This window comes from Poecilia reticulata, chromosome 11 (assembly GCF_904066995.2).
Source record: "Poecilia reticulata chromosome 11, P_reticulata-male-v2, whole genome shotgun sequence".
NCBI lineage: Eukaryota > Metazoa > Chordata > Actinopteri > Cyprinodontiformes > Poeciliidae > Poecilia > Poecilia reticulata.
In genome coordinates, this window is record NC_088840.1 from 6,812,803 (window position 1) to 6,831,412 (window position 18,610).

Here is an 18,610-nt window from a genome sequence, read left to right on the forward strand (position 1 = left end):
TGCACTGTCAGTGAATGACTTCTAATAGATGTTCTATATTTACCAGAAGAACACAGTAACGTCTTCATGAGCTCAAACTGACGAGAAAAAAAAGGATGCATGCTCTAAACCAGGGGTGCCCAAAGTCGGTCCTCGAGGGCCGGCATCCTGCATGTTTTAGTTCTCTCCCTCGATTAACGCACCTGGATCAAATGATGGCTCATTAGAAGGTCTAAGAAGAACAATTGCTGAAAAGGTTGTTGCTACCACCAGGGAGAGAGCTAAAATGTGCAGGATGTCGGCCCTCGAGGACCCACTTTGGGCACCGCTGCTCTAAACAGTTTAGACAAAGTTGTTTTTGGTTTCACCACTATTTACCTACTATTTTTCCTGCTATTCCAAGTATTCTTAAAAAATTGTCTGTTAGTCAGCAGCTCATGTGACCAAACCAGCCGAGGAGATGAAAAGCTAAAACTTGAGATGAGTTAAAACTTAAGCTAAATTTTTGTTAACTTATTGTTAAAATGTTAGCATTACTTAACTAGAGGTAATGTTAGCTAATGTTACCTCTAACTAACTAGAGGTTTTGCACAAGTTGCACTTGTTAGGTAACCCCAACATCACTTTGTCTTCTTAAAAGATAGAGGGACGTTTCTTAAAAATTGTCCAGGAATGATCCAAGGTATTTAAAACTTCCCATAGTTCCAACAGGTTGGCCATCAAGTGAAACTGGAACCACTTTCAGGTCTTGTTTACGCCATGTAATTAGCTCTACTTCCTTAATAAAATTAAAAGGTATGGTGTTTTGTGAGGGACTTTATCTTTTGCGTTTCCAGTAATGCCAGAATTAATAATAAATAATAAAGACTTTGGTATTCTTAGTAATTTATTTATATTAGTTGTGCTACCACCCCCGCGCCACTAGAGGCAGTAGCAGGCCCGAAAAAATGCTTTAAAGGAGCAGATTTAAAAGTACACCGAAAGCAACGGAAATATTTAAAAACTGTGAGCTGTGCTTAAGTAAATAAAAGAGAGAAGTTCAAATACATGCTGAGAGAGAAACTCCTTCCTAAAGATAAAGCTAAATCCAGATTTAAAAAGAAAATTAAAACGGGAAACCGCGGATAATATAGGAAATAGCGCCCCCTTCACTTCCGGAGTGCAATGATCCAATTTCCAAATAAGGTAAAAGGCTGACAGTGGTCCGTCCCCGCCCTTTTCTGTTTGCTGCAGCGAGGGCCTTCTCAATCATTCTGCTGCTGTACTGTTGTAGTACAGCCTTTGACCAGCAGAGAGAGCTGTGTGCACGTGAAGACCTGAGAAAAGGTAGCCCTTTGCAAAGTATTGTACCTGGAAGGCTGCGAGGCTTCATGTTACTTGAGCTCCCCATCATCAGTGACTTTATTATTCTAACAGGAGATGATTAATTATTTCTGATCGATAGGAATGTTTTATCTGATCGTACAATGTAACACGTGTTACAACGTAATGTGATACAATGTCATATGTTACAACAATATAACGTGTTACATGGGTAACGTGTTTCACACTTAACTTCCATTATGTTGTAACACATAATGTAACACATCGTAACACTAACATGTTACGATGTGTTCAATTGTAAAACGTGTTACAATGTAACACGTTACTGTATTACTTTAAAATGTTACATTGTAACTTTACAGTGTAACACATGTAACATGTTACAAAGTGTTCAATTGCAAGATGTTACAATGCAACATGTCCCACTGTGTTACAATGTTATATGTATTACATGGGTAACATGTTATACATTTAACACATTACATGGTAACAAAGTAACACATGTTACACTGTAACGTGTTGCATTGTGTTACAAATTGCTGCTGGTTAGTCTGAAGGAGCTCAATGTGGGAGTAGCATGGGAGGGTTTCTCTTTGAGCCAGAAGGACAGAAGCTTGGAAACAACATCTCTGAGAAGGTGGAGTATAATTCCAACCAGGCATTTCATACAGCTGGGTGGTTGCTACGGGAGATTGAGTGATTTCTCAAACATGCATCAAGGAATAATATAACATGATGTAATTCTCAAAAAACTCAATTTTTGAATAATACTGACCCCTTTAAAACCATGTATAATTTGATCCATCTATCAAATGAAATTCCAACAAAAAAAAATCTGAGTTTGTGGTTACAGCATCACAAACATGTACAAGAACTGAAAGAGTGTGAAGGCACACACTGTGCTCCAATCGGGCCTCCTTCTCAGCGGACGTCCAAGATGAGAGTAACACATAACAGGTTGAGCCATGTTTGGTTTATAGCAATTATGTCTTTTATTCTACTTTCCAATAAACAGAGAATATATCAGTCCCTTATTTGTACAAAAATACCTGAACAGGATACAATGTAGATCCAGGAGTTGCAGAGATAAATATGAAGCAAAGCCATGAGGGGTTTGAAGAATAACAAAAAAAAAATTTTTTTTTCCTTAATTCCCTGAAATGTTTTCTTTTGACTTCAGCTTATGTTGATTTCAACCCAACAATAACACACAGCCAACTCATGACTTTTTTTTTCCCATTTATTTGCATGAGTCACACAACGGGGATGTGTAGCTGATGCTGACCTGTTAGCTCCAGTAAGGTACACTTCACGGTACCTAACTGATGGTATGTGAACGCAACGTTTGGACGGCTGGCGGTTACAGGACTGTTACTGTGTAATAAGAGGCACCTGCTGAGAAATTTAGTCAAGAAGAAACAGAATCTAAGAAGTTAGTTACGCACCTTAAAATATGAGTATACGGATATAAAAAAAATCCTCTCGAGCTACAGCTCATCTTTGAACTACTTGTAGTGAAAAGTGTACAAAAGCTACAACTAAGATCACCATGGAATAAATGGTAATGTGTGTGCTCTCGATGAAACCCCGCCACGTACTGATAAGTGGAACATCATAAACATTTATGAGAGATGAGATAGAGTTGGGGGGATAAAACTTATTTTAAAAAAGGGGACTTTACAAGATGTGGCGTTAGAGTTGGATACTCTGAACAGCCTGTCAGCTTATATGCACTAATGTTCAGAAAATAAAATCCAGTTTGATCACAAAAAAAAATTAATACTGTATATACTGTGGTGCAGATGGCAAACATGTCAGCATACACACAATCAAGTAATCAAAGAAAAAGGACAACATACATCAATAAATCTGCCTAAAATTTACGGTATTATGAGTGAAAGCATAACACCCCTCCCCCCATACATAGTGATCTGTGACCTAGGTACAGTGTTAGATCTACTTCTCCATAGCTTCATATACTTTAGAAAACAGCCGACACTTTTAACTTTGTATGTTAAAACACTTGGACTTGTGTAAGGATTACATGGCAGCGCGGCAAAGGAGGAGAGCACGGCGTGGGGTTTGTGTTGCTCCTCTCAGAAGGACAATAAAGATTCACAGGTGAGCGCTAGGAATGCTGGGAAGCAGTGCTTTGTAAAAGTATTCACACCCCTTTAAACTTTTACTTCTTTTGCCATGGCACACCGAGAAAAAAGCGGAAGCAGGCAGTTTGGTCTGAAGAGACTAAAATTAGAATTTTTGGCCTGGATAAAAACGCTGTCTACGTTCAGCCGGTGAACGGCTCAACAGGTGCTCAAAGTAAGGCCCGAGGGCCATTTGCGGACCACAATTCCAGAATAAATTAGGATGAAACTACGACTTTTAAATCCAAATCTACTTAGAAAAATGTTTGATTTGATACAAAGTGATAATATTTTCCAAGTTTCCTGGTTTCCTTCTATCGTCTTGGTAACCAAAACCACATTTATTCATCAACTGATACTCCAAAATACACCAAATCTACTTTTATTTGCCGTATTAGAACTTGGTTAAATACAGTAAGTTTTTCCAAATGAAGACTGACCTCAATACCGTTTTTATTGCCGAGAACAGACGAATAGTTTTTGAGTTTTTTTTCTCAAATGAACCCAAAATAATAGGCAAACCGGATTCAAAAACCGTTTTGGATTGCTAAAAAACAAAAATACATTTTTTGTTAAAATAGTTCATACTGAGTTTATTGATGAGAAAGTAAAAAAAAAAAAAAAAAAAAAAAAAAACATTTTTGGTGCAAATTACATATTTTTTGGCTCGTTACTTTTGAGCTCACAATTTTGGCCCAGGAAACAGAGTTTCCTGGGCCAAAATTTGTTTAGATCAAAGGATATTCCTATGTTACAATGTCCCAGTTAAAGTTCCTATGTTACAATGTCCCAGTTAAAGTTCAGATATGTAATGCACTTGGTTTCAAAAAGTACCCAAATAAAAGAAAACATGGAATAGAACATTTCAAAGTGTGAATACTTTTGCCAGTACTGTGCTTCCATATAAATTCCTGTCTGCTCTGAATCTTTATCTTCCACTTGATCTCAGCCATCTGACAAGCAGTGCTCCTCCAACATATGTATAAAAAGAGGAAAGTAAATGGTTTGACGTTCAATTATGCCAAACAGAAACATTTTTCTACATGTTTATGAAATGATAGCTTACTGGCTGGACATGGATGGGTGGAGAAGGATGTGGGAAGGCCTGACCAGTGGAGCACAGAGCTACTCAACCGTAGTTCGGCCGATTGGTGGGTTGTGGACAAAACACAGCATCTATTCATTTTTGGCAAGGTGTCCTCTCACACACACAAAAACACACGCACACACCCTCTATCGTTTTCTTTTGGGAGGCGGAGCAGGAACGTGCGTTTTACCTCCTTGAATAAAAAAGAAAAGAAAAAAAAGTCGCAATTATGGAAGCTGTCTGATAAATTCTGACTGGAAACTTTTGTTCTGTGATATCTGAGATGAATTACACAAACAGCACAAGGTTTATTGATTCGCTTCACGTGTTGCCCTTAGCCACCCCTTTCTTAGCAACTTCCCATAGTGTCTTTTTCAGTGTCTTCCACAAATTGTGTAGATAGTATAAAGCAAAAAAAAGTAATTTAAAGTGAACTTCTATGAAACTACAGAAGCTTGCTACATTTTATTATGATAGTCTCGTCTTTCTCAGAGTAATTCACGCCGGTTTTATTTCAGTTTGGTTGTTTTTTTGTTTTTATTATGACCGCTAGTGTTATTGTTTTGACAGAAGTGTGGCTGTACGATCCTCCGACGCGTTCAGCCTGCGGACGGTTTGCTCAGAAAATAATGAAAATGTTTTGTAGAAAACCTGAACCAGGCAAGAACCTCATCCAAACTCCCCTTGTCGTATTTTTACATATAAATAAATGATGAAAACTGTCACATTCGGCATTTCTGCTAAACCAACAAAAAAACTTATGTATTTCTATATAAGGGGCAAATTAAACTTTTTGACAGTGATTTTCCAGAAATTCCAACATAAACGTACGAACAATTTCAACAACATAAAAGGCTTTAGTCTTTGAATTTGTATAACCTGAAACGATGTTTTGAAGAGAAAAAAAAATCCTCTTCGGATCTCTGCTAAATCTGGATAAAGTGACATTTTTGCAACCAAGGTTTACAAAGAGTTGGATTCTTTTAAACATGTTAAGGTTAAAGTTTACACGCACAGCAATCTTTCAAATCTTTACTTTATAATATGGACAATTCCAGTGTTCATGAGTAACACACACAGTTCTCTCCACATCCTAATAATTAATATTTTATAAAACCCTTTTACTGATAGATGGATTTCTTTTCATACAGCTGCTCTAGATCCTCCTCCTTTAGCTCATTAGGTTTTCTAGTACATGTATGTCTTGAGAATAAGATAACTGCAGGAAAAGGGTTTTTTTAAAATTCTGGTGAATCATTTGTTATTGAAAAGCTTCAGGTAATTCAGGGTTGATGATGATGAAAAGGAGCAGGCCCACAGCATCACAGATCCTCCATCATACCCAACAGCTGGCAGACTTTTTTTCACATTTTCATGCCAATCCTACTTAGTTTTTGTTCAGTTACCTCAGTGTTACCATTTAAAGTCCTCACGTTTAAAGATGGTAGAATATAATAACCTCTGTCAGGATCCCATTTGTTTCAACTTTTTGTTACTCTAACTGTACATATGAAAAAATAAAGGCAAGTGGTTTTATTGTAGACGTTTTCTCGCTTGTATGAAGTAAGGTGATGGGAAAGGCTGTTTATTAGGGAAGTCCAAAAGAGCCCAAATTTCATAAAAAATAAATCATTAAGATGGCTACTTAAATATGTTACTATCTTTAATACATGAAAAGCACAAAAAATAATTTATAAAATCTGTAATTTAACAAGTACATCAGAACTGTACTGTAATTAGAATATGTTTATTGCATTATTTTTCACCCTTATCAATTCATTTGAAGGACAGCAGCTCATTTTAATTCATTTTCAACGGGAGCCTTACCCATCAAAATAAGTGGGTAGGGCCAACATTGCTCTCAAGATGATTGGTTTGAAGTTTGTGCAAATAAACCAATCATAAAAAAACATTTAAAGGTTGTTTTTTTTAAGTGTCCCGCAACAAGTAAACCATGAGAAAACTTAATACTTAGATAACTATTTTAAAACGGATTTTAACTAATTTTACATAAATACCTTATATATTTAATAATTTGAATGCTATGGGATACATTCATAGAGTTTAGTTACATTATAGTTTTTTGTTTTTGGTTTAAGGAAAAATAACTTATTGAATTATTTATTTATTTATGACATTTTTGGCAATTTTGGAAAACAATACCCAACATGTCAGCCTTCAGTTAGGAACATTTCTAATCTGGTTTAATAGAAATATTGCAGTGCATGTAAACATCCCCATTGTCATGTGGATGCTGTTAGTTTGGCGCAATTTATTTTGAAATCTACTAATCTATAAATTTGTGGACTAAAGTTCAAGATTTAAGACAAGATTGTTGCCTGTATGGTAAATGTGATCTTTCCTAAATAAAAAAACAAACAAACAGGAGGGATGTGGGTAAAAATTCAGGACAAAAAAAAAAAAATAATAATAATTTTGACAATCAAGATAGCACAAGGACCCAGAAATGTAGCTCTGGAAAAAAAACCTCCTAATTTATATATATTAAAAAAAATGTGCTTTTTCATTAACGTGTAACTTAAATATCAGTTTATAATGTCAGAATAAAATTCAAGCTTTTGTTCAACTAAAATCTCAAATTATTTTTAATAAATTTACAAGCGCAAATAAAAAAGACTCCATATTTAGCATACAGCTCTAAAAGTGGCAAAAAACAAACAAAAAAAAAAGATAATTTTCAAAAATCTAACGCTATCCCTCAACATACTGGTTCACATAGTCACTCCAGATGTCCTTCCACCGCCTTCAAACCGCAAAAGTCTCACTGTATGTGCATTTTAAGATCGCTTCTTCAATTTCATACGCATGGCTCATCATTTTCACTTAAGGCAAGTGAAGCTCAGTCGACGGACGACCGGGTTCACATTTCAAGTCATTTGTTCAAATTCCATATTTAAAGTTAAAAAAAAAAAGTTACGAGAGTGCTTTTGTTGCTTTGTAGGAGGGAACAGTGGTCAGGATCCGAACGGGACAGCTCCAACCACAATCAGAATGATTCAAAATGTGCAAGCACTGAACTCGGATTAGACTCAGGAAAACATTCAGAAACAGATTCACCGACAAATATAACCCTTTTGATTAAAAAAAAAAGAAAAACAACAAAGAAACTGTAGAAGTTTGGGGGGCGGGACACTTTTCAGGAGTCTATAAAATTAGTATTCCTCCTTCTCTTCCTCAAAGTCTTGAGGAGCTGCAGCTGGTTCAGGAGCACATTCATTAAATTGCGGTGGTGTTGATGATGATGACGATGCTAGCCACACCAGAGGTTTTAAGACGCTCCTAAACCTCTCTGATGGGAGCTGCATAATCAGCTGGATCTCCGCCTTACATGCCGCCGCCACCCAATCGGAGCGGGCGGAGATTCACATGCGCGCGCCTTTTGCAGAAACAGAGCGGAGGAGAAAAAGGAGGCGGCTTCGCTTTAGCCAGAGAGCTGCTGCCTGTCCGCCCAGGAGTGCAAAACTAGTTCTGCGTTGAATTGACATGAATAAAAAACAGCATTAAATGACATCAAGTAATTAACTCTACAAGAGAGGCTTGTTACAGCCTTCCTGATTAAACATTCCTCTGTCCTTTTTTTTTCTTTTAAGCAAACCCTCGCCATCGCTGCTGCTCTGCTCGTCTTCAGCCGCTTCTTCCCTCCGTCCGTCCGTCCATCAGTCTGTCCCAACCGTTTGAGCTTCTGTGGAGACGACAGGATTGGGGGTTGCACCAAAGTGTGTGGAGTTGGAGGGGGGTTTGTGGATACGTCACTTTCAACCCGCTAATGTGATGAGGAGAGAGGGATGGGGGTGTCAGCTTATCCAGACTGGACTGCACAGGTTGAGAAACTCCTGGATCCGGTTTCAGTCAGAGCCAGCGAGGTTCCCGTCCATCCCTGATAATCAGTGAGGAAGTCGGAGGGTGGCGCTCCCTGCGGGCGACACAGCTTATCCGGCCTAGAGGGGAGGAGAAGGGGGTTTGGGAGGGAGATCCATTCGAAAGACCCTCAAACACTCCTGCTGTAAAACATGTCGCTTTAGTGGTCTTGCGTTTTCACAACTTTTTATGGTGTTTGACGAACCTACCGGACCCTCCAGGGAAAACAAAACAAAAGAAGGAACGTCGCTGGAGCCGAACAAAGCTATCTATCTATCGTTGCGACGCCACAGTCCAAACGGCGGTAAAGCGGAGAAAAACACCACAACCCAGGAGAAGGAGCTGAGACCGCTCCCAAAAACCCCATGGCCTTCTGCTTTCTCTCTCTCTCTCTCTCTCTCTCTTTCTCCTCAACCCCGCCTAGTCGGTGAGGGAGCAGGCAATGGGGGGAAATCTTCTGATGTGCAAAAAAAGTGGGGGGAGAGCTGTGTCAGGTGGGTGAAGTGTCACAAGGCTACAGCGGTGCAGGGGTGTTTGAGCTTGCAGGGCAGCACTCCTCTGTTGAGCTGGTAGAACTCCACCAGGTGGATCAGGTCCGTGAACTTGGTGGCGCCGTCGTCAAGGCTGAAAAAAACCTGGCCGTCCTCTTCCACCTGCGGGGCAGGAGCACAGCCACCGCATGTCAGATTAAAAGTTCTCCACCTGCTGGAGCTTTGATCTGTTTATTCATGCAAGCAACAAACTTAGAATTTGAACGTCTTTAAAATTTATTTTTGAAATGACAAAAAACAAAAATGCTTTTTAGCTCAAGGAAAAAGAGTTTGAATCTTTCTCATGAATGTTTTTTTGTTTTGTTATTTTAGGTCAAATCTTTACTCTAGACAAAAAAAAAGATTATATATTTCAAAACAACTATTACAACTATTTAGGTACTTTAGCTAATACAGCAGAAAAAAAATGGTCACGATTAGAAGTGGTGGAGACATTTTAAGACTTCATCAATCCTAATTCTTTACCAGTTGGTCAGATCTATTCTTTCGTGTGCCATCGGGTTGCTCATTTAAATGTTGAACCTAAAGCTGCGTTTCTGTTACAAATGTGCCTGAAACTCTGTCAATAGTCCACTAATGACAAAAAAACACAATTCCACAACTGCTGTTGTTCAATTGAAAAAGATACACAATTAAAATTACGTGTGAATAAGTTTGTTCACGCAATAAGTCGTTAAAAAATATCATCCTCCAACTACTTCCTGTCGTCGTCCTCTTCGTGGTTTGTGCCAGTGGTAACGTCCGGTTGTTCCAACCGGATGTGTTCCAATTTTGGTAACACTGAAAAACCGACTTATACTAATGCCAAAACCAGTGTGTCAAAATTGGACATCTACAGTCATGCCAAAAGTTTTGAGAATGATTCAAATGTTAATATTTACAAAGTCTACTGCTTCAGTTTTTATAATGGCAATTTGCATATACTCCAGAATGTTATAAAGAGTGATCAGCTTAACAGCAATTAATTGCAAAGTCAATATTTGCCTAGAAAATGAACTTTGTCCCCCAAAACACATTTCACCTTCATTGTAGCCCTGCCTTAAAAGGACCAGCTAACATCGTTTCAGTGATTGCTCCATTAACACAGGTGTGGGTGTTGATGAGGACAGGGCTGGAGATCAATCTGTCATGATTAAGTAAGACTGACACCACTGGACACTATAAAAAGAGGCTGGTTCTTGGCATCATTGTTTCTCTTCTGTGAACCATGGTTATCTCTAAAGAAACACGTGCAGTCGTCATTGCACTGCACTAAAATGGCCCAACAGGGAAGAGTATTGCAGCTAGAAAGATTGCACCTCAGTCAACAATCTATCGCATCATCAAGAACGTCAAGGAGAGAGGTTCCATTGTTGCCAAAAAGGCTCCAGGGCGCCCAAGAAAGACCAGCAAGCAAGGACAGTCTCTTAAAAGTGTTTCAGCTGCAGGATCGGGCTACCAGCAGTGCAGAGCTTGCTCAGGAATGGCAGCAGGCAGGTGTGAGTGCATCTGCACGCACTGTGAGGCGGAGACTCTTGGAGCAAGGCCTGGTCTCAAGGAGGGCAGCAAAGAAGCCACTTCTCTCCAGGAAAACATCAGGGACAGACTGATATTCTGCAAAAGGTACAGAGAGTGGACTGCTGAGGACTTGGGTAAAGTCATTTTCTCTGATGAATCCCCTTTCCGATTGTTTGGGACATCTGGAAAACGACTTGTTCGGAGAATACGAGATGAGCGCTACCACCAGTCTTGTCTCATGCCAACTGTAAAGCATCTTGAAACCATTCATGTGTGGGGTTGCTTCTCTGCCAAGGGAGTCGGCTCTCACTGTCTTGCCTAAAAACACAGCCATGAATAAAGAATGGTACCAGAATGTCCTCCGAGAGCAACTTCTCCCAACCGTCCAAGAGCAGTTTGGTGATGAACAATGCCTTTTCCAGCATGATGGAGCACCTTGTCATAAAGCAAAGGTGATAACTAACTGTCTCAGGGAACAAAACAGAGATTTTGGGTCGATGGCCTGGAAACTCCCCAGATCTTAATCCCACTGAAAACTTGTGGTCAATCATCAAGAGACGGGTGGACAAACAAAAACCTACGAATTCTGACAAAATGCAAGCATTGATTGTGCAAGACTGGACTGCTATCAGTCAGGATTTGGTCCAGAAGTTGATTGAGAGCATGCCAGGGAGAATTGCAGAGGTCCTGAAGAAGAGGGGTCAACACTGCAAATATTGACTTGCTGCATTAACTCATTCTAACTGTCAATAAAAGCTTTTGTTACTCATAATATGATTGCAATTGTATTTCTGTATGTGATGAAAACGTCTGACATACACACATGAAAACCAGAGGGCAGCAGATCATGTGAAAATATAATATTTGTGTCATTCTCAAAACTTTTGGCCATGATTGTATTATCAGCTTATGCAGTAAGGAGAGTTAAAACAGGGAAAAATGTTAAATAATAAATAAAAATTTTTTTTAAAATCCTGTTTATTTCCCCTACAACTTGAATTCTATGAAACATCAACATCACTAATGAAAAACAATATTTTTCATCTTCTGTAATTTAATTCATTTGCTTTTTTTGCAACAATGTAAAACACCTGGCGGACATTTACGAGCAGCTATGCTGCACTTTTTATCAAGAGTTTGTTGCTCTGCTTTACTGACCGGTAGGATCTGGAAGTGCTTGATCTTCTGGTGGTGGCACAGGGTGAGCACGAATGCCTTGGGATTACTCTGACTGTCCCGCAGCAGGAACAACCTGACAGGAAAGTGGACAAAAGAAAAAATAAAAGCTGGCAGACACTTAAGTTTTAAGTAAAATAGGATTTACACACTGACAAAAGCTTGATGAAAAAACTTTTTTGTTTTGTTTTCAAAAGTGATGCTGCCAAGTCAAAGAGCCTTCAATGCTTTCCATGACAGCAGTGGGAAAATATTAAAATATTTCTTTGCTTATTTTTTTGTCCCCTTTTTTGGTAAATTTCATAAAACGTCTGTGAACTCACCCATCTACTTGGCCTTGTTGTATAATCATTTTGTGGGCTTCCTCTCTCATGATACGACCGTGGAACCACACCTGTGTCCTGTGGATGACTGGGAGGAGAAACAGAAATGCGTGTGACTGTAAGGTGGTGGGGGAAGGCTGTCAGGCAGACTGGTGTTAGTGGTTTCAGTGGAAGTACCTGTGTTCATAGAGGATGGGTGCAGGGGGCTGGGGCTGCCCAGGACATTCATACGATGGGTTCTTTTCTTTAAGTAAGAAGAAAAATCAAATCACATTAAATACATAACTAAAGGAGGAATTAGTCTTTGGGTTTTACATATACATTATCTAATAAACTGGACACTCCGATACAGATATCTGAAGTTCAGTATCAGCCGGTACCGACCCAATACAAAAAACAGAGCCGAGTTAATGCAAAACTTTTCTTTTTATAAACCCAGACATACATGTACTTTATTACAAACTTATTAGATAACTCTCCACCAGTGAAGAACACTTAAATACAACAATAACTTCACAAACAACGTTTATCTGTTCAGTTCAGTACAACCAGGAGTTTAACAGTCAATGTGAAATAAATAGTAAAGAAACTGAAACTGACAAAAACAACCTGCAACAAACCTTCCAAATGGTTCAGAAAGAGCAATGAGGTGTTCTAACTATAGTGTAAAATAAATAAAGCATGATGTTGCCCAGAGAACAAAGCATAAAATTAGACTGAATAGATCTGCCCTCATGGATCGGGCCCATCATCAATTTTTTCCACTATCAGGACCGATAACAATGCATCTCTAGTTTTAAAGTTTATAACCAAACAGAGCAGTTTTAGATGATATATGAATGTTACAGCAAATTGAAATTTGAGAAGTGGTTGATTATATATGTTTATTTTCTTCCAACTACTCCTTTTCATTCAAATCTTTTGCTTATGTTCATTTTAACCAGCCAATGAACATTTTTAGAAACAAACATTTAAATCCAGAATTTCATAAGAAATGCATCAAGTGTTTTTTTTATTCGTCTCTGGTCACGCTACCAATACAGACATTTTTTTTTTCCCTCCAAGGCTGACCAGGCACTACCTGGTGTAGAGCGTCAAATAAAGTGTAGGAATTACTGAGGCAGAGCAATATTAATCACTGTCAGAACAAAAAGTCTCGTCTGTGTCAAAGAAATCCTCAGGAGAGCGAGGAGGAATACCAGACAAGACGTGACGAGTAAACCCGAAACACTGACCTCAAGGCAAAATTAGAAAATATCAGCTTTTTGTCGTTTTCTAGGTTATAAACCTGCTTACCCTCCAAGTTTGTCCCTCCTCCAGGGCGGCGCTCTGGGCCTCGACGGGATTGTCGATGACGCGGCCGGTTCTTCCTGAGAAGTCCATGGCAACCAGCGAGTTCTCGGATACGCTCCGCTGTCGGGAGGACAGGCGGAGAGAGGAGCAGGGCATGGGGGGAGGGACGCACGAGAAACGGGGTTGAGTTGTAGTGATTGGAGTGGGGGGGTAGAAAAAAGGGTCAGAGGTCAAACAAGCCAGACGCAGTCACTGAAGCATGACAAATCCTGTCTGCACACAGACCCACTTTAGTCAATCCACAAATGCTCCTCTGAGGAGAAGCAAAAGCCTGGATTTCTGACCGTACGGCTTAAATCGTCCACGTTCCCTTTGAACCTCAAAGAGAAAAGGCTTTTCTAACAATCAAATACCTTTAAAAAAAAAAAAAAACTTCTGAAACTAATGCTTTTTCCTGACAACATGAAATATGTTTCGATTATATTTTGTGCCTACAAAAAAAGCTCTAGAAACTGTTAATCAAACTAAATTGCAGAATTTATAACCCACTTTTTAAACTTTTTTTATATTTTATAGGGTCTTCATGTAAGAAACTGCTAGTATATCTGTCGTAATAAGCAATACATCAATTAATTGCACGATAAATTAAAACAAGCTCACTAATTTTCAGTTTGCTTAATTTATTGTTTTTCTCTTTCTACTAAAAGTCTTCAGTCTGGTGCTTTTTGATCTCAACTATCCATGTTTTTGAGGGATAATTTTGTTTACAGAGACTTAATCATTGATTTTATTCATTGTTCCCATTTTTGTTTATTTTGGATATTTCAAATGTCTTTCTGATACACCTTTTGCATTAAATCAATACTTTTTATAGGTTTTTGTCTCATTTCATCAGAAAATTTTTTTTGTACATTTTTATTTTTTTTTTACCAATTTACACTGTTGCTGCACTTCTGTTTCCTGCAGAATCCCTTTCTAATAACTGCACAGCAGTTTTTGTTATAATCTTGTACAGTATATTATTATTTTATTTATGAATTTTGACTTGACACATCAGGCTCAACAGGTACAAATGATGTCTAACAAAAAGATACAAAATGGTTCAATTCAAGTCATCAGTTTGAAACATCAGCTTATTTGTACAGCATAATATTATTATTGTTAATCATGATTTTTATACATTGTTTAAAAACCTTTTGTGAGTAATTTCATATCTGTTGCTCCACCTGAATTTCCTCTTTGCAGAACAATACATTTCTATTTTCATTTCCATTTCTAACTCTGCCAATAATTTTTGAATTCAGTGAACAAACTGTGTGACATTTTAATAAGTGTTTCCTTTATGCCTTCACTCCTCTGCCCCTCAAGCACAACGTGACAAAATGTTTGGCCAGAAATGTCTCAACTCGCTCCGGTGGCCCAGAGTTTTGTTTTTCCAAGATCACAGTGAACTGGTTCTTGCTAAGCAGGGAAACGTGACAGCTGGGTGGTGATGGGACGACGGCGGCAGCAGAGAGGAGATGCTCACCACGGGCCCAGAGAAAGACGAGTTGTTAACCTTCCTCTGCAGGGGCACATTGTAGTTCTGGTACAGGACAATCCCGTACTGTGGAGACGGCAGAGGAGACGGAGTCAGCTGTTAGAGCAGCGGACCCGAGTCCAAAACAAATAAAAGAGTCGTCATTACTTTGAGCAGTCGGAAGGCGGTCATCCAGCACGTCCTGCTCTGTTCGTCCTCGGCGCACAACATCTTGAGCTCCTTACAGTCACTCCTGGCTTTATTGGGCTGTCAACCAAGCAGAGGACACAGCGGGGTTTGAAATTAATGAGAAACACATTGGGAACACAAACATGGCCGAGCCCCGATTCCACGGGACACAAAAGTATCCAAACTGTTATGTTTCATAACACCGGGGTCACGCTTTAATGATCTCGATTTGAACAACGTGTTTTCAGATGGATCAGGGATTTTGACAGCAGCTGTTATGAAATATGTCAGTCTGGAGAAGACATAGATTAGACAATTGATAGTTTTATTACCGATATATAACGAGCCCTAAAAAATGACCAGTGAAATTGTGTAACTGCTCATTAAAGAGGGTATTTTATGTTTTGTGCATGTTAGAACTTGTTAATTTCAAATCTTGTTGGTTGTACCTTAGCTGGTTTCAATTATTTAAAAGGTAAAACAAGTCAACTGTCTTAAATCAACCAATAATGTGAAGGTTGCATGTTCCTCCAGCCTAAAACATGCATCGCTGCAGGTCGCATCGCTCTTTTAAATGCATGGCCACCATGTTGGATTAAGTGGTTGGTGTTGGTGAAAATTGTCCATCTTTACCACCTGAAAAATGGACTTCAGAGAGTTTTTGTGGATTTTTTCCCCCAACTGAGTCAAATAGTGAAAAAAGGGAAATATTTCCTCTTTTAATGCTACCTTTGCATCCCCCAGCCCCCATCAAGTGTAAAAAGAGAGCTGAAAGGTTTAGAGGGGGGCGACATGCTCTACCATCCAGAGCTTATCCCACTAGGCTTATCCCAGATCAGCAGGTGACCCACCACAGATAACGCATGGAGCAGAGACTGTGTTTAACCCCCTGGTGGGCGGCGTTAACCCTTGTGTCCTCTGACACAGATACACACATGATACCCTGCGAGCAAAGAGGGAGCAGAGTCTCTTATTATGAAGAGGTGGCATTAAAGACCACAAGTTGCCCTCTAAACTGGGACGTCTCAGTGATGAAGAAATGGCTAGGATCGCTAAACCCGACCACACAAATCTCTGTTCTCTCAGGGAGAAGTCGCTTAGGATGGCAGGAAACACGCAGGTTGTACCTTAATGCAGAACTGGAAGTCTGCAGGGGCGTTGTGAAGCTTCCTCCCAGTGATGATGGTGTAAATGTTACTGTCCTCCAGATCTGAGAGCAGCTGCAGATGTCTGGGTTCCTGTGGGCAGAAAGAAAACAGATTATAGATTATAAATGGAAAAAGAAAAAGTAGATACATCATCTTATTAGTTGAAGTTAAAAAAAAAAAAAAAACATGTTTCTCGCCTTGGATGTTCCTTTAGTTGAGTAGTAAAGGCCTGAGCGTCGCAGGAACATGTAGAGCTTCTTCCAGGACTTTCTTCCTGGCTCCTTCACATACAGGTAGCCCTGGATCTCAGGACAGCTGCTGGAGTTCAGAAAATTCTACAAATAAAACATTAAAAGCAAAATTACATCAAATAAGAACGGTATGGATGGATTACATACATGATTAAATGAAGAAGATGAATCATAAAGGCTCCTGTCCATTTTTGTCTCAATGCATTATACTTTTATTTTACTTTTCAACTTGTAGAACATAATGCTATGCCCATCAAAGCTTGATGCTCTTTTGGTGTTGCTGATCTACAGCAGAAGTAATTCTGCTATAATTGTGACGTTCATTTCCACGGGTTTTTAACTTGAAATGCCTTTTGTCTGGTTTGCTGTTAGGATTTAACTTCCTCATTTACAGAGTCTTTCAAAAATGTTTATTCCTCTTTTCATATTTTACATGACGGATTCCATCGACAGTCCGTCCATTCGCTGTGCACTCCTCAAATTTGGCTTTAATGGAGGAGTGGCAACAAGAAATATTTTGTTGAAACTAATCTGTTACAAGTTGTGTTTGCTTCCAGCCATGAAATTTAACTTTTCAATTTTATCTTGAAATAAGACAGAACTAACTTACAAGTGACTTTTCAGCAAGATGTAGATTGTTTAAGATCAATAATTCCTTAATATTGATGAAAAAGTACTTGGTCCACTGGCAGATTGTTTCACTTAGGAAAATTTTTTCCAAGTCTTGAGAAGATATTTGCACCAATACATTTGGAAACTACAAAAGACTTGAAATTGGGGGGCAAAGGTCAACAACCCCAAGTACAAATCCAGAGATCAAATCATATTCTTGCATATTTTTGCACTGCAAAAACCCAAAATCGCACTTGATATTTTTGGTCTGGTTTCTTGGAGAAGACATTTTTCTCACATTACAAGTTAGGTAAATTCCACTGGCAGATTATTTCACTTATATTTATAACTTTTTCAACAGTATTAAGGAATTATTGATCTAAAACAAGCTCTTACATCTTGCTGAATAGTTACTTGTAATTTAGTTTTGTCTTATTTCAAGTGTACTAAGATATTTGAACTAGAAACCCGACCAGAATTACTTTGTTAAATTTTGTGCTTTTGCAGTCTGATAAAATGGCCTAATCAAAGTCCAGGCCTAATTTCAATTCAGAATTTATGGAAAGACTTCAAATTAGATGCTCACAGATGCTTTTTATCAAATTTGACAGAGCTTGAGCCACTTTCAACACAAATACAAATGTGTGAAACACTTTTCAGATTCTTACAGCATTTAAAGACACGCATCACTTTTGTTCATAAATTGGCCACTTCAACCAAATATGCATTTCCTTGTGCTGGTCTGACACTTAAAACCACAGATAACATACATTTCTTTAGAGTTTGGGGTTGAAACATGGCAAAATGAGAATCGTTCAAGAGGCAGGAATACTTTCGCAAAGCCATCTGTGCATCCGATGAGATGCAAGTGATATTTACAGAGAATTTTTAGGACGTTAAATTAGTTTTTAACTTTTTAGCAGGTAGCTTTCTCACCTGTAAGAGCTGTGACTGAGGGATCGAACCGTCAGACTCATGACACAAAGCCACCATATGCTCTGGAAAAAAGTTCTGGATGGGAAAGGAGGAGACAAACCAACACGCTGACAATGGCTGTCAGAGAAAGGGACAAAGAAAGACACAGTCACCTGAAACCACTTAGAGCATGCAAGAGCTAAGAGAGGACAGCGTCTCTTTTTACAGAATAGATCTGTGTGTGTGTGTGTGTGTGTGTGTGTGTGTGTGTGTGTAATGGGCACGAGGGCTCAAACGCTAAGTGGTGGGAAGTGAAAGAGGGCACTCCAGCCTTGCAGTAGATGCAGTATGATCTCACCCGCTGATGTAATCCCCTTTAGCCAGCAGCACCACTCTTAGCGTGATTGACAGGCTGCAGCCAGCACTCTGCTGTTTTACTGGGCTCATTACCACAGGGCTGAGATCACCTGCTGGCTCTGAGACACACCTAAATCATCCCGGCAGTAATGTCATTCTATACAGCTGCAGAGAGCACCCAGCTGAGTTCACATCACCAGAAGATAGATGCCATGCAGAGTAGCTAACGGCCTGGCTGGCTGGCACCAGGTTACTGAGACATGAAGAACCGCATATCAAGCTGCTGCGATACTCGAGCTAACAAAAAAATAAAAACAAAGTTAGAAAATAATTTTGCAAAGGTGCAAACAGACATTGTCCAGCTTAT

General features: G+C 39.1%; 1 protein-coding gene across 5 annotated transcripts in view; it reads right to left on the reverse strand.

Annotated features, from left to right (window-relative positions):
* Window positions 1-2,270: 2,270 nt before the first annotated feature.
* The window catches only part of LOC103472075 (growth factor receptor-bound protein 10-like), a 58,082-nt gene continuing 41,742 nt past the window's right edge, over window positions 2,271-18,610 (reverse strand). For 3 of the 5 annotated variants that reach the window (XM_008421453.2, XM_008421452.3, XM_017307577.2), the window contains 10 exons: window positions 17,908-18,024; window positions 16,306-16,443; window positions 16,088-16,198; window positions 14,940-15,038; window positions 14,781-14,858; window positions 13,256-13,372; window positions 12,137-12,203; window positions 11,960-12,047; window positions 11,619-11,712; window positions 2,271-9,065 (listed from right to left, as the gene is read on the reverse strand). In XM_008421453.2, the coding sequence (XP_008419675.1) occupies window positions 8,919-9,065; window positions 11,619-11,712; window positions 11,960-12,047; window positions 12,137-12,203; window positions 13,256-13,372; window positions 14,781-14,858; window positions 14,940-15,038; window positions 16,088-16,198; window positions 16,306-16,443; window positions 17,908-18,024 (1,056 nt within the window). In that variant the 3' untranslated portion in view covers window positions 2,271-8,918. The remainder of the gene's footprint in view (window positions 9,066-11,618; window positions 11,713-11,959; window positions 12,048-12,136; window positions 12,204-13,255; window positions 13,373-14,780; window positions 14,859-14,939; window positions 15,039-16,087; window positions 16,199-16,305; window positions 16,444-17,907; window positions 18,025-18,610) is intronic. The other 2 variants (XM_008421454.3, XM_081612278.1) reach the window with 2 other exon arrangements.